This window comes from Hemicordylus capensis, chromosome 2 (genome assembly GCF_027244095.1).
Source record: "Hemicordylus capensis ecotype Gifberg chromosome 2, rHemCap1.1.pri, whole genome shotgun sequence".
Classification (NCBI taxonomy): domain Eukaryota; kingdom Metazoa; phylum Chordata; class Lepidosauria; order Squamata; family Cordylidae; genus Hemicordylus; species Hemicordylus capensis.
Window position 1 is genome coordinate 84,946,141 of NC_069658.1, and position 15,994 is coordinate 84,962,134.

At 43.0% G+C, this 15,994-nt stretch overlaps 1 protein-coding gene across 2 annotated transcripts in view; it reads left to right on the forward strand.

Annotated features, from left to right (window-relative positions):
* The window catches only part of LMNB1 (lamin B1), a 53,735-nt gene extending 40,565 nt beyond the window's left edge, over window positions 1-13,170 (forward strand). For both annotated transcript variants that reach the window (XM_053292232.1, XM_053292231.1), the window contains 6 exons: window positions 1,117-1,337; window positions 3,060-3,285; window positions 3,635-3,739; window positions 4,915-5,034; window positions 5,286-5,402; window positions 12,491-13,170. In XM_053292232.1, coding sequence (XP_053148207.1) covers window positions 1,117-1,337; window positions 3,060-3,285; window positions 3,635-3,739; window positions 4,915-5,034; window positions 5,286-5,402; window positions 12,491-12,532 — 831 coding nt within the window. In that variant the 3' untranslated portion in view covers window positions 12,533-13,170. The remainder of the gene's footprint in view (window positions 1-1,116; window positions 1,338-3,059; window positions 3,286-3,634; window positions 3,740-4,914; window positions 5,035-5,285; window positions 5,403-12,490) is intronic.
* The last annotated feature ends 2,824 nt before the right edge of the window (window positions 13,171-15,994 follow it).

Consider the following 15,994-nt stretch of genomic DNA (forward strand, 5'->3'; position numbering starts at 1 on the left):
AGAGCTAATGAATGAGTGCTCATTTTTGGAACACAATGATTCAGTGCTCAGCAGTACTATAACCAGAGTTTGTGCATGTGCCTTAATTCTTTAGGAGCACAAAACCTGCAGAATGTGGTAGCTATTTCCTTAGCTTCTCAGTCATGGTTTTTAAAAGTCTCAGTGATCTTATAGTTCTGAACATCTTATGTAGACAGTTGCCTGAAATCTGAATCCAGATGGGTGGCTGGTCATGGATTCCAGTGGTCAGGAGTTGGGTTTCAGGGTCCTATATAGCCCTTTGCCCTTTCCCTTTATAAGCAATATCAGAATCAGTTTATGTAGTAGAGGAATTTTATTCAAAGTTCTTATTTTTGTTTAATATGTTACAGAATCTGGATTCCATTTATTTAGAATTTCAGTTTTCATTTACACCAAAAGCATTGATCTATAACTATTTACATCTTAATAACTTCCCTTATGTTTAGGCCTACAGCCTTTGCTTAGAATGTTGATAAATTAGAACACATGTGAAGTCCTGAATAGGACAAAAGAATATATTTGTTCTGGGAATGAGCAAGTTCTTGCATTTTTTCATTGACTTGCACAAGACAGGAAATGAGTGCTTCACTGTAAAACTTCACCATAACCATAAGCAGCGTAAGGAAAGGTACAAAAACAATTCTTGCACAATAAGTGAATGGTTTTTTTTTTTTTTAAGCAGTTAAATGTATCCCTTTGCTGCTTGTCTGTTTTAACTGGCAATACTGTATTTAAAGGTTGGTGCAGCCTTTAGATTGTTAATGTTACATGTTCTCTACTCCCTCCCCCAGCTTGTATCCACTGCAGTTGTGCTTTGTTTATCTTTCATTCATCTGAACCCAAGGCTGTGGCTTACAAACCATTATTTAAATGCTGCCTTAAATGAGAGTTTCTAATCTTCCAGCACTTGAGTACTTGCTTTAATCAAATCGCAAGTTCAAGCTCATGGCTCAACAAGTAGGAGGGAGGGAAGGAGCATTCTTACTTGGGCTGAGTTCATATCTAAAGAAACCATGATTTATTCAGTCATCTGAACTGACCCATACAACTGGTTTTGAAAAGTTAAAATTAACTGGGGTTTCTTTAAAATTTTAGTCCAGAGGATGGCTGGAGAGGATGCAAGAACTGGAAGATATTCTGTCTAAGGAAAGGGATACCTTCCGTAGAACACTGTCTGACAAAGAGAGAGAAATGGCGGAGATACGAGATCAGATGCAACAGCAGCTGAATGATTATGAGCAGCTATTAGATGTAAAACTGGCTCTGGATATGGAAATCAATGCATATAGGAAGCTTTTGGAGGGTGAAGAAGAAAGGTAAGGATTAGTTTGGAGGGGACTGAGGAAGAACATAAAAAAGTCCTCCTGGAGGCCCATGTAATCAAGCATTCTCATCACGCAGTGGCCAGCCAGGTGCATCTGAGAAACCTGCAAGTGGAGGAAAGAGGGCAATGGCTCTCCTGTTGGTGTTCCCTAGCACCTGTTGTTCAGTCATACCCCCTCTGATCCTGATGGAAATATACAGCCAGTAGCCATTGATAGCCCTATCCTCCATAATTTTGTGTAATCCCTTTTTTAAAACAATCTGATTGGTGGCCATCATCACATCTAGCGGCAGAGAATTATATAGTTTAATTACACATGTAAAGAACTACTTATGAATATAAAGAATATTTGTATACTGCATTTCAACAAACATTCCCAAAGCAGTTTACATAGATTTAAGAACAATGGCTCCCTGTCCTCAAAGGGCTCACAATCTAAAAAAGAAACATAAGAATCGGCAACAGCCATTGGAGGGATGCTGTGCTGGGAATGGATAGGGCTAGTTGCTCTCCCCCTGCTGAATAAATGCAACTACTTGTCTGTCCTGAATCTCCCAGCATTTAGTTTCAATGGATGACCCTGGGTTTTAATATTGTATATAGAGAGAAACATTTTCTCTATCCATTAGGAGGTTGAAAACGAGACTACTTGCTGGGAGGTGATTTTGATTGATGCGAAGTGAAAAATAGTTTTGACAGTTGAAGATTAAAGGTGAAATAACTCTTCTTTCTATTCTCCCTACATAGGAAGCTTCCTTATACCGAATCAGACCATTGGTCCATCTAGCTTATATTGTCTACCCTGACTGGCAGCAGCTCCTCCAAGGTTGCAGGCAGGAGTCTCTCTCAGCCCTACCTTGGAGATGCCAAGGAGGGAACTTGGAACCTTCTGCATTCAGGTGCTGTTCCCAGAGTGGACCCCATCACCTAAGGGGAATATCTTACAGTGCTCATGCATGTAGGCTCCCATTCAAATGCAAACCAGGGCAGACCCTGCTTAGCAAAGAGGATAATTCATGCCTGCTACCACCAGACCAGCTCTCTTCCAGCCAAGCCTCTAAACGTTTGTCCACGGCTTTCTAGGTGCAGCCGCTGCCAGTCTGTGTAGACAATACTGAGCTAGATGGACCAGTGGTTTGACTCAGTATGTGGCAGCTTCCTATGATCCTGTGAAATGCTAGTAGCCTCTCTAGTTTCTGCTAGCAAGACCTTATATGAAATGCAGTGTGTTTTGATGTAGGGTTGCAGGTAGATGTAGTTAAAATGCATGTTTTTGGCAGGTCAAAGTTTAATCTTGAATCTCTGACAGAGAGAAATTCGCAATTGTGATTGTCGCAAAGACTTATCCAAGACACACAATCCTGGGCAGAAATCCATGTCCTCCTTTACCCCTAGTTTCAAGAATATAACAATAAATTAAATGAAAAATTGATTATTCATTGTAGGGGTAACCCTTGAAACCTTCTTAGTCCCAGCCTAGGGGAAAATGGCCTTTGTATTTATTTTATATTATTTAACATATTTTTATACCACTTATACCACAAAACTTAACGTCTCTGGGCGGTTTACAACCCCACCTTGAAATCCCACCTTATAAATAAAAAGTTCTCTGGGTGTATTGTGAAGCAGGGTTTGTAAAGCTGATAATGCTGCTTCAGAGACACAGATGGAAGCACATTTTAAAATGTGGATTTATGAATTTTCTCTTATTCAGGTTGAAACTTACTCCAAGCCCATCTTCTCGTGTGACAGTATCTCGGGCTTCTTCAAGCCGCAGTGTGCGCACAACCAGGGGAAAGAGGAAGAGAGTTGATGTTGAAGCTTCGGAGGCTAGTAGTAGTGTTAGCATCTCTCATTCAGCGTCTGCTACTGGAAATATCTGCATTGAAGAGATAGATGTAGATGGGAAATTTATCCGCTTGAAGAACACTTCTGATCAGGTATGAAGACAGTTGTTCTTACGTTTATGATTACATTGCAAATATGTTATTAAAATGCAAATAAGGTTGTACACTAGTCCTCTGGGTGGGCTAAAGAAAATAACCAAACGCAGCAAAAGATTATTCAGGAGCTAGTGACTTGTCCATTTAAGAGTAGGGAGTTTTAAAAGATATTTCAAAATATCAATCTCTTATATTATTTTACCCCAAAAGGAATCATAATTGGTAACAACATAGTAATAGAAAGGACTAGGTAGTATTTAGTGTGTTTTCATATATTTGAACAGCTTAATGTTCAGAAGTACATAATGGCTTAACATATGGAAACGTTTCCTCTGCTTTTATTTAGGATCAACCAATGGGAGGTTGGGAGATGATAAGAAAAATAGGAGACACTTCTGTCACTTACAAGTATACCTCAAGATATGTGCTGAAGGCAGGCCAAACTGTTACAGTAAGTGGAATCTGGTTTGTTGGAGCCTACAGATATGGTTGCATGCATGTGCTGGACAGATGCCTGGGATACACAGCTTGTTCTTTATCAGTTGCTGTCATTGCAGACTTCATGTGCTTGAGATTTTGTTAAAGAACTTTTGGAATTTTTTTTTAATGTGTAAAACTAGATATTACACTGGCAAAATGCATGTTCCCAAGCCCATGTCTGCTGAGAATTGCAATTCAGGAGCAGAAATGCAGAAGGATTAACAGAACAGAATTTTGTTTTGACCATGTCTGTGACTGAAAATCCCCTAAAAATGCTATGCCCCTCCCCTGGCTATCTTCCCCTCTGCTGACCTGCTTTCCAGTTCTCTGAGCTGAGGGATGTGTGTGTGTGAGTGAGTGAGAGAGAGAAAGCACGTGTGCACAACAACTTTCATTCTAGCACTCCCCTGTAGATACCTATTAATGCTAGAAAAAAATAGCTTTTATGAACAGAAAGCTCCAGAGTTAACTTCAGAAGCAACAACATGCTATAGTGCATTCCAGGCATTTTCGGTGTGACCTTGCATAGCTAGTCATATTTTGTATTTGTTTTTGTATATGCCCTGAATTTGTGTGCGGTGATACTGCTGTTCTGCAGGCCTCAGAATGCACAACATGAGGCCTGGATTATCCTGGGATTGAGTTAGTCCTCTCCTCTGTTCTGAGGTACCCAGCATGTGTGAGGGTATTTACAATCTTGCTAACTCACTGTACTGAAGGTCCCCAAACATGAGAGATGGGCGTAATCTGGCCTGAAAATAGTCTGGGCTATGCTACACCCGCTTCCCATGCAGGTTCTGAAGTTTGCTGGGAAGCATTGGGTCCTAGGCGAGTCCTTGCCCTAACTGAACTCCATACCAGAATCATGGGTTTCAGATATAATTGAAATGATTTCGTAGTTTCAAATAAAGGTATTTATAAAATCACGTAATCTTGCTTAAGACATATAAACCCAATAGACAGTTATAAAGCAGCCACTTTAAGTGGAGTATTTTGTTTAAATCTCAAGCCTTTTTTTGGTTCCAGAAAATACATCTGTACTCCCAGTTCTTTGGTTGCCAAGTTACCAATATAAATAAAACTTGCATGCTTGTGTAGCTCCTGAAAGATGCATTTTAGCTCTGTGATGTGTTCTTCACTTCCTAGATCTGGGCTGCAAATGCTGGGGTAACAGCCAGCCCTCCTTCAGACCTCATCTGGAAGAACCAGAACTCGTGGGGCACTGGCAAAGATGTGAAAGTTGTACTGAAAAACTCTCAGGGAGAGGTAGGTAATGTAGGAACATCAGGCTCAGCTACACTCACCAAATTAATACTGGTCTGCAAAGGTGGTTGTCTGAATAAACAGTGGAGTAAAGCTCAATATGCACAGTGCTGTGCCTCTCTTATAGTCTGGTCAGCTAATAAATTGACAGCAGATAATCATAAAAAGAACCTAAAGAAGTGCTCTAAGATTTTTTACTTGAAAATAATCTCTCCAGTGTCTTTTAGAAAATAAAACATCAGTATCTATTATAGGAGGTTGCTCAGAGGAGCACAGTCTTCAAAACAACCTTACTTGAAGTTGAAGAGGGGGAAGAAGCTGAGGAAGAACCAGTTGAAGCTGTAGAAGAGGAGCATCTATTCCACCAGCAGGTATTTCATGAAGACTTAAATGATAATGTATCTTTCTTCCAAATAGTGGCTTTGGCAGTTGAACACTTTTTTTTTTTTTAACACACAAACACACCACATACTCCTCAGACCAAGTCCTCTATACCAGGGTGTCTCAACGTGTGGGTCCCCAGATGTTATTGGACTTCACCTCCCATAATCCCCAGCCCCAGTGGCCTTTGGTTGGGAATTATGGGAGTTGAAGTCCAATTACATCTGAGGACCCACACGTTGAAAATCCCTGCTCTATACAACTTGGTGCTAAACTTATTTCATGAGGAACTGTATGAATGTATGCAAATACTGCATACTGTTCGTGAAGTTCCTCATGAAATTAGTTGAAAGCAAAATAAGTTGAAGTTGTACATAGGGATTAGTCTGAGGTTGCAAGGTGTGAATCCATGACTTATCATATTACTGCCTGATATGCGTAGACAGTTTACTCAAGGAAAGAATTGTAATGACAGTGACAGACAGTAAATTACTACTGATAGTAATTAAGTGTAAACTCTGGTTTGTGCTTGCCTTCAGTGAAATGTATATAATAACTGCATCAGAAAATAAGTGAAAGCAATTATTCTTGCTCTGGAACATAAGAACAGCCCTGCTGGATCAGGCCCAAGGCCTGTCTAGTCCAGCATTCTGTTTCACACAGTGACCCACCAGATTCCTCTGGGAAGTCGACAGGCTAGAGCTGAGAGCATGCCTTTTCTCCTGCTGTTGCTCCTCAGCAACTGGTATTTAGAAGCATCTTGCCTCTTAGGCTGGAGGTGGCCTATAGCCACCAGACCAGTAGCCATTGATATACCTGTCCTCCATGAATGAGCCCCTGGTGGCGCAGTGGTAAAACTGCTGCCCTGTAACCAGAAGGTTACAAGTTCGATCCTGACCAGGGGCTCAAGGTTGACTCAGCCTTCCATCCTTCCGAGGTCGGTAAAATGAGTACCCAGAATGCTGGGGGGCAATATGCTAAATCATTGTAAACCGCTTAAAGAGCTTCCAGCTATAGAGCGGTATATAAATGTAAGTGCTATTGCTATTGCTATGTATCTAAACCACACTTAAAGCCATCCAAACTAGTGGTCATCATTACATCCCATTGCAGAAAATTCCATAGATTATGTGCTGGTCCTAAACTTCCTGGCATTCAGTTTCATGGGATGACACCTGGTTCTAGTGCTGTGAGAGACGGAGAAAATTCTCTTTTCACTCCATGCATAATTTTATACACCTCTGTCATGTCTCTTTGCAGTTGCCTCTTTTCCAAACAGAAAAGCCCCAGATGCTGTAGCCTAGCCTTATAAAGAAGTGCTCCAGGCCCCTGATCATTTCGGTTGGCTTCTTCTGCACCTTTTCTAGTTCTTTAATGTCCTTCTTAAGATACGGTGACCAGAACTGCAGTACTCCAAATGCCGCCACATCATATATTTTTATACGTGCATTATATAGTAATATTTTTTTATTTTCAGTCCCCTTTCTAACGAACCCTAGCATGGAATTTGCCTTTTCCACTGCTGCTGAGCACTGACTCAATACTTTCAACGAGCTGCCCAATACGACCGCAGGGTCTCTCTCTCGGTCAGTCACTGACAGTTCAGACTCCCATCAGTGTATATATGAAGTTGGGGTTTTCTGTCCCAATATGCATCACTTTACACTTGCTTACTTTGAACTATATTTGCAATTTGTCACCCACTCACCCTGTTTGGAGAAATCCTTTTGGAGCTCCTCACTATCTGTTGTGGATTTCACTACCCTAAATATGACGATGATGGATATTTATATACCACTTTTCAACAAACAGTCCGCAAAGCAGTTTGATTGATTAAGTGCTGTCAAGTCAGTGTCAACTCTTAGCGACCACATAGATTCTCTCCAGGATGATCTGTCTTCAAATTGGCCTTTAAGGTTTCTCAGTGGTGCATTCATTGCTGTTGTAATTGAGTCCATCCACCTTGCTGCTGGTAGTTGTCTTCTTCTCTTTCCTTCAACTTTTCTCAGCATTATGGACTTCTCAAGGGAGCTGGATCTTTGCATAATGTGTCCGAAGTATGATAGTTTGAGCCTGGTCATTTGTGACTCAAGTGAAAATTCTGGATTGATTTGTTCTATGATCAATTTGTTTGTTTTCCTGGCTGTCCATGGTATCCTCAAAAGTCTTCTCCAGCACCAAAGTTCAAAAGTATCAATGCTTTTTCTATCTTCTTTAAAGTCCAGCTTTCACATCCATAGAATGTCACGGAAAAAACCATTGTCCAGACTATTCTAATCTTTGTAGGTGTAGACATGTCAGGGCATCTAAATAACCTTTCCAAAGCCTTCATTGCTACCCTACCAAGTGCTAGTCTGTGGCATATTTCTTGAGTGCTAGATCCTTTACTGTTGACAAGTTGATCCTAAAAGGCAGAAGCTATCCACCACGTCAGTGTCTTTATTGTCAATTCTGAGGCTGATTGTTGAACCCGTTGTCATTAGTTTAGTCTTCTTTACATTTAGTTGTAGTCCCATTTTTTTCACTGTGCTCCTTGACTTTCATCACTAGAGCTTGCAGATCATCCACATTCTCAGCTATCAGGGTGGTGTCATCAGCGTAGAGCAGGTTATTGACATTTCTTCCTCCAACTTTAAAACCACACTCATCTTCTTCCAATCCAGCTTCTCTCGGTATATATTCAGCATATAAATTGAATAAAGAAGGAGAAACTATACAGCCTTGTCTTACTCTTTTGCTGATCTGGAACCAGTCTGTTTCACCATGTTCCGTCTGGACTGTGGCTTCCAGTGTATAGGTTTCTCATGAGAACATTGAGGTGTTCTGGGACGCCAATTTTCCTAAGGATATTCCACAACTTGACATGGTTGACGTAATCAAAGGCTTTTCTGTAGTCAATAAAGCACATATTGACTTCTTTCTGGTATTCTTTGGCTTTCTCAATTATCCAGCATGCATCAGCAATGATGTCTCTTGTTCCCCGGCCTTTTCTGAAACCAGCTTGGACATCTGGCATTTCCCTTTCCACGCAGGGCTATAATCTGCGTTGGATGATCCTGAGCATTTTTTTTGCTAGCATGTGAAATTAAGTATATTGTGTGATGGTTTGCGCAATCTGTTAAGTCTCCTTTCTTTGGTATGGGTATGTAGACTGACCTCTTCCAATCTGTTGGCCACTGTGTCATTCTCCAGATTTGCTGGCATAGTTTGGTTAGAGCCTTGACTGATTCTTCTTCTGTTGCCTACCATATTTCTATAGCTATTCCATCAATTCCTGTAGCCTTCCGACTTGGTAATAACCAGAGTGTTGATCTAATTTCATCTTCCCATACTAGAAGTTCTTGCAATTAGGGAATATCTTCTAGAGTTTCTTGGATGTTGATGTCCCTGCTGTACAGATTTTCAGTATACTCCTTCCATCTCTGTTTGGTCTTCTCTGAATCAGTTGCTATCTGTCCTTTGGCATCCCTTCACATACCAATTCAAGGTTGGAACCTCTGAGTTCAGAGATCTTTTGGAAAACTTACCTTGTTTTTCCATGTCTATTTCCATCCTCAAGGTCTTTACAGATGTCATTGTAGTACTACTCCTTGTCTCTTCTAACAGCTTTCTAAAATTCCCTATTAAGTTCCTTTGTGAGGTCTTTATCTTTTTTGACTTTGGCTTCTCTCCTCTTCTTGGCAATTTCCACCATCTAAAGCAGTTTACATAGATATAAATAAATAAGTTGAGTGTCATCTGCTATTTTGGCCACATTACTGCTTACCCCCAACTTCTAGATCGCTTACGCCAAAAGCTTAGTGAGGCAAGACTTGCCCTTGCAGTAACCATGCTGTTTTTCCTTCAGTAAGCCCTTTGCTTCCATATGTTAAACAATTTTGCCTTAAGTATGCTTTCTGTCAATTTACCTGGCACTGAAATTAAGCTGACTGGCCTGTAATTTCCCAGATCCCCCCTGGATCCCTTTTTGAAAATTGGAGCTACGTTAGCTGCTTTCCAGTCCTCTGGTATGGGACTAGTTAGATATTTTTACTAGGAGATCAGCAATTTCATATTTGAGTTCTTTCAGAACTCTTAGGTGGATACCATCTGGTCCTGGAGATTTGTTAATTTTTTGTTTTTCAAGACAGTTTAAAACATCCTCTCCTGTCACCTCAAATTGGCCTAGTTCTTCAGCCTCCAAGCCTGAGAAGTTCAGTTTGGGAATGGCTATATTGTCAGTATCCTCTGCTGTGAAGACAGATGCAAAGAACTCATTCAGCTTCTCTGCAATCTCATCCTTAATTGCTTTCATAGCTTTCATCATCTAAGGGTATAGCCAACTGCCTCACTAGCATGTTTTCTGCTTCTGATATATATTTAAAGAAGTTTTTGTTATTCCCCTTAACACTTCTAGCTATATGCTCCTCAGACTCCCTTTTTGCATCCTTTGTTGTCCTTTTATTTCTTTTGCCAGAGTTTATGTTCCTTTCTGTTCTCTTCATTTGGGTGGGACTTCCGTTTTCTGGAGGAAGTCTTCTCCCCATTTATAGCTTCCCTGCCTCTACTTGTTAGCCATGCTGACGTCCTCCTGAACTTGATGGTGCCTTTGCTCCTGCTTGGTGTACATTCCAACTGAATTTCTATTGTGGTTTTGAATAAGTTCCATGCTTTCTGGAGTGATTTGACCCTCCTGTCCTGCCCTTTCTGCTTCCTATTTACCAGTACCGTCTCTTCTTCTAAAGGTCCAAAGCATCTCTGTTGGACTTTCTTGGCAGTGCTCCATTTGCATATAAGCTGAATTGGATCACAGTATGGTCACTATTCCCCAGTGGATCTACAGATCTCGCACCAGGTCCTGGACACCACTCAGGATTAAGTCAAAGGTTGCCTTCTCTCTAGTTGGTTCTGTGACCAACTGTTCTAAGGCAAAGTTATTTAGCATGTCTAGAAATTTGGCCTCTCTGTCAGTATCCGTATATGAATTTGCCCAGTCTATGTGAGGACAATTGAAATCACCCATTATTATAGCTCTCTTTGATGCCTCTCTGATTTGCTTCTCCAACTCCAGGTCACTCTTGGCACTTTAATCCAGAGGGCGATAGCACAGCCCTAGTAACACATTTCCTTTCAGTCCTCATATTGTCACTCATAATGTACTGTGGAGGACTCTGATCTTCCTAGGTTTTCTAGCTTGTTTGATTCTATCCCTTCTTTAATATCTCTAATATACAGTGCTACTCCAACCTCAGTTTCTTCTCCCCAGTACTTTCTGTAGAGTTTGCATACAGGAATAACAGTGTTCCACTGGTTCTCACCATTCCATAAGGTTTCCGTTATGCCCACTATATCTGTTTTTATTAGCAACCAAGCTAATCTTGGTTTGCCCATCTTGGCTTGGAGGCTTCTGGCATTGGTATATAAACACCTATACACCGTGTCTCTTACCTGGTGTTGGGGTGTGTGCTGTCTGCCTTACTGTCATTTAACCTTTTTGACCAGCTGTTTTGACCAGTGTTTCCATCTGTTCTACTCTGTCCCCTTCTGGTTTTTCTGAAAGGTTTGCACCCTTTCTGAAATGAGGTACCACCCAGTTCCTGTCGGCAATCTTCCATGTGTCATTTTAAAAGCTGCTCTGCGACCTTTTTTATTTTAAGCACCAGCAGACTGGTTCCATCTTTGTTCAGCAACTATTATCTTTCTTGCACTGGTGATTAAAGAATGCTTTAGTCATAGCAGGAGCATACTTTAGTCCCATCTGTGAAGGCAGTTGCAGAAGCTGCATGTAGAAAGTGTCTGGTATGGGCAGGAATGAGGGAGTCTGTTCCAGCTTTCTAAGTCAGGTAGGCTCTGACTTGGTTCTCATAAACAGCAAATGAGTGATAGCCCTGTGTCCGGACTCTACCATTTCATACTGCAGGTAGAGACTTGCTTGGTTGAACGCTCTTCTATACAAAAAACCATTCCCTTAACATTGAACATCTCTGTATTAGAACCCCTTTTTGTATGAAAGAGCAGACTTAAATGCTTGATAACTAAGCATTTTAATACAACTTGAGAGGCCTCGAGCTACCATTATCACCAGTGAAACAGTATGGCAGTGCTGTGTCAGTGTCCTCCAGCTTTAAAGGAAGTAAGTGTGTGTGTGCGCATGCGTACGCTTGTGTGCCTTTTGGGCAACAGAATAAAGGCCAGCTGGCCAGTCTATACACACGATTACACCTAGAGAATGTTGTCCTGCCTCCTAGATTCACATGCATTTTTTGACTCCACTCTAATTGGTGACCTAATGGGTTACAATTAAGCCATTACCTCCCTACTAGGGTTCCAAAGGTCTTGTAATACAGCAATCTTAATTGCTTATCAAAACTAGTCTACAGTGGAAGAGAACCACTGTAAAGCTCCTGAGAAAACCCAAAAGTTCTTGTTAGTAACTCCAAAATCTCAGGTTTAACTCTGCTCAAGCTGTAGTGGCTTCAGGAGGAGCGTGCTGGTCCTAGAATTCTGCCAAACCGTCCCACAGGTTCAACTATTCACCTTTGTTAGGATATTGTGTCTTAAGCATACATTTCCATGCTGATGTTGTCTTTGGCAGCACTTCCCTGCTCTCTTTTGTTACCTAAAAATGCTGCACCCTCCTTCCAGGTAAAGTAGCAAGTCTGTTATGGTTGTGTATCCATGAAGACTGAGGAAGAGCAAGCATCTATAACTATGTTCTTCAAGTCGTCGGTGCAGTCACACAACCCTCTCCTCCCTGTTGCAGGAACTTTGATCTATTGCTGCCTCTTGTATTCTGTTGTGGCAGTCTTATTTGAACAGAGGGATGTGGCAAAGGCCTACTTGGCAGTACTCTCTTCCCTCCATAGAGATGTGACTTATGCCAAAACTTGTGAGACTAAGCTTTAGAAAGTTCTGAGCAAGACTCTGCACAGGCAGACATCTCATAGGTGTGACTGTGCAGATGATTGCTTGAAGAACATTAGTTACAGCTAAGCAATCTGCTGTTGGCAAACTTATTATATTGTATCAAATTCATACTATACTGAAAATGTCCCTCCTGTGGCATTAATTAAAGCTCTCTTTCCTTTGCTTAAAACAGGGAGACCCACGAGCAGCCAACAGAAGCTGTGCAATCATGTAAACTTCAGTCATCTATATTCCTCAGTTATGTTAATCCCCTTCCAGCAGAGGTGAACCTTCTTGGAAGCACAACATATTTTTGTATTTCCTTTTTGTGAATTTTAAAGCTGTGTCTGGCCTTAATTTCCTTTGTCACAAAGAAGGAGGTTTTTGTAAGTGAAACCATATATATAGCTTTTTGAAATGTGAAATATTGACACTGAATAATGTACTGTTTTTCAAAAACAGCTGCCACATTTTTATGCTGGTCCTTTTTTAAATATCCTCGTTCAAAGAAACTACTGTATGGGGAGTTTGGCTGTTAGACTAGCAATCTGCTCTTGTCCTTTTACATTCTTAGGTGCTTGGGGGGAAGGGGAAGGAAAGGTACATTCAACACACTTTTGTATTGAGAACTTTTGTATTTTAGCAATCAAGTTACACAAATTTTACTCAGAACATTTGTAAAGAACCTTGTCTATCAATTGCATCATAGGAGGATGAAGGATTCAACAAAAATTCTTTTGCTAGTTTTACTTCTATTAGATAGTTAAGGAAAGGGGCTTGTGTTCAATGTATCAATAGATGTGTTTTTAAATTCTAGTGTAACTTGCATACTTTTGTGTCAGATTAACAATAAAGGCTGTCTTAAGACTTGTATGTTTTGAAAACACAACCTGTATTTATTTATTTTTACAGAAAAGTGTGTGCAATTGTCATATTCTGTTGATGAAGGGACTTGTCATTTTGCTAATTGGACTAGCTTTTCCCTACTTTCATTCTGATTGTTTGAAGTATAGATTTGTCTCTGAGGTTTTTATAATGTGCTTGTCATATTACTCTCAAGACAGTACTCATCTTTTTAATAACAATTCTGAATACCTCCATTAAAAAAAAAAATTCCTACACCACTTGAAATTGTAGCTTCCTGAAAAGGATGGGACAGAAGACACACGAAACTTTAATATAGGTGGAATAGAAAAAATGAATGGAGCAGGGGTTAAGGGGGAAAATATACTTGGAAATAACTATTTTAGCCATAGTAATAAAATGTCCATGTATAAAAGCAGTGTACTTCTGAGGAGTAGCTACTTAGGACAAATGGAATGATGCCCTGTTATTGGCTCGCTTGACTTTGTTTTACGCTTCAATATGGATCTGTATTGATTGCCCCCTCACACGCACGCACACACACACACACACACACCTTCTCATTTAAAGATCAGGTGTTGGCTACTGTCTGTTATATGCCTTGTGCTTTGACAAAAGTCAGGTAAACCTCTATTCAGTTATCCAAAAATGTTTGGTATAAAATGCTTTCCATTCTCCCTCAGACGAGGATTGTATCCGAGCATCATGGGTTGTCACCACCTACTGCTCCGAGACAGGGCCAATCAGGAAAGTTCTTGTCAGCAGAAGGGAGGGACAACCCCCTCGCCTCCTCAGTCATTCGCCCTGTCTTGCTCCAAGCAGATGATTCTTCGCTTCGCTCATGTGCCTGCGTGCTCCTTTTTTCTGTTCCTTGTTCGTTGGGGAATAGTTAGGTCTTTGAGGAGTAACTGTCCTAGCGCTCCGTTCGCAATCTTCTCTGCATTTGTGGCGGTTGCTGGGGGCTATGGAAGCCCAGATGTCGCGCGGTGAGAGGGAGGCCTCTCCCTCCCTCTCCGAGGACTCAGTGGCAACAGCGACGTGCCACGCTGAGTGGGCTGCGGCTACCTCCCCCGTGCCCGAATCTCAGCCCCCCAAGGCTAAGAGAATCAAAAAGCTCTCTAAGGAGCAAAAAGCAGCGGCGCGCGCAGCCAAGCGGATCACACCGCAAGCGGCTGCAGTTCCCCAGCCGGAGATCGTTGGCCACGCTCAGGGGGAGACCAGTCAGGGGATATCTTCTCTGCCGCCAGTGCAAGAGGTCGTTTCGGTCCGGGTTGACCCGCCGATGCCCAGGACCTCCCAGGTAGGGACGCCGGGGTCCTCGCTTCAGGGTGAGCCTCCCGCCAAGCGCCCCTGCCCTTCCCCCTCGGCCCAGGAGTGGGCGCATTCTGGAGCGGCTGAGGAGGAGATCCCTCCTAGCTTCGCCACTCTACTTAGGCGGGTGGTTGCGGAGGAGTTCGGGCGGTTGGTTCCCGATCTAGCGTGCCAAATTCCTGCCTTTTCTGTCCCGCCCGCCATTTTGAGTCCCCAGGAAGGGGGGGAATCTGCCGCTTCGCGGCCGCCTTTTCCCACCATCGCCGCCCCGGCCTCCATTTTGAGCCCTCAGGAGGCGGGTGAATCTGCTGCCATGCCACCGGGCTTGCCCACTCCTGGGCACCTGCGGGCACCTTTGGATCCGCCTACGCTGTCCCCCTGTGGTCCGAGCTGCTCCATGCTCCAGGGTCCCGGTTTGCCAGCCCCCGTTTTGTTCCCGGTAGAGGATAGGGAACACACGGAGGACTCTGATTCCGGCAGGGAGGAGGGGGAACTCTGGGGACGAGGAGGGGACCTTGCCACCATCCCAGGCCCCCATAGGTTGTTTAACCAAGCGGATTTTCCTGTCCTTCTTCATAAGGCGCGCAAGTCATTGTGCTTGGAGGGACTGGTGCCTACCCCACAGGTCACTTCGGAGGGGGACCCCGCTGTTTTGCTCTCTTTGAAAGCGCCAGAGGTAGCAGTGCCCTGTCCTCAGCTATTCATGGATGTCATCCAGGGCGAGTGGGATCGTCCCTTGGAAAGTAAAGGCCCTCCACCTGGGGTGAGGCGCCTTTACACTATCCCCAAGGCGGTTATGGACAAGCTACAGGTCCCGCCTGTAGACAAGGAGGTTGCATCGCTGGTAACTGGGGCGATCCTCCCGAGGGATGGGGAGGAGGTTCTGCGTAATGTGGAGGATAAGTGCGATGCTGCGTTGTGCAGGTCCCATGAGGCCACTGCGCTTGCCGTAAGAGCCTCAGTTGCCTCTATATTTGCTCGGGCCTCTGTCCTCTGGGTGCGGGATCTTCTGCCCCTGGTTCCGCCCGAGCTGGTGGCACTCAGGCAGGGGCTTAACAAGTTGGGGAAGGCCTCCGCCTTTGTTGCTGACAGCTCCCTCGACACAGTCCAACTGTCTGCCCGAGCCATGGCTTCTGACATCACGGTCAGGAGACACTTGTGGTTGAAAAACTGGAAGGTGGATCAGAAGTCGAGAAGCAACTTAGTCAGCTCCTCCTTCAAGGGGGGTAAATTATTTGGAGAGGCGCTGGAGCCGGTGCTGATAGAAACGAAAGATAAAAAGAAGGCTATGCCTTCTGCCGCACAACGCCAGGATCGTAGATCTTTTTCTACTGCCTCTTCTTCTTCTTCCTCCTATTCCTTCAACAGTGGTGGGAACAGTGGGTTTTGGGCTAATTTTCGTCCCTGTCAAGGCAAGCAAGACAAGCCTTCCTGGCCCAGAAACCAGGGTTTTGCCCAGGACTGTGCCCAGCAGAAGTTTCAACAGTCAGGTCAGTACTCCAAGTCGGGCTTCAAGCGCACT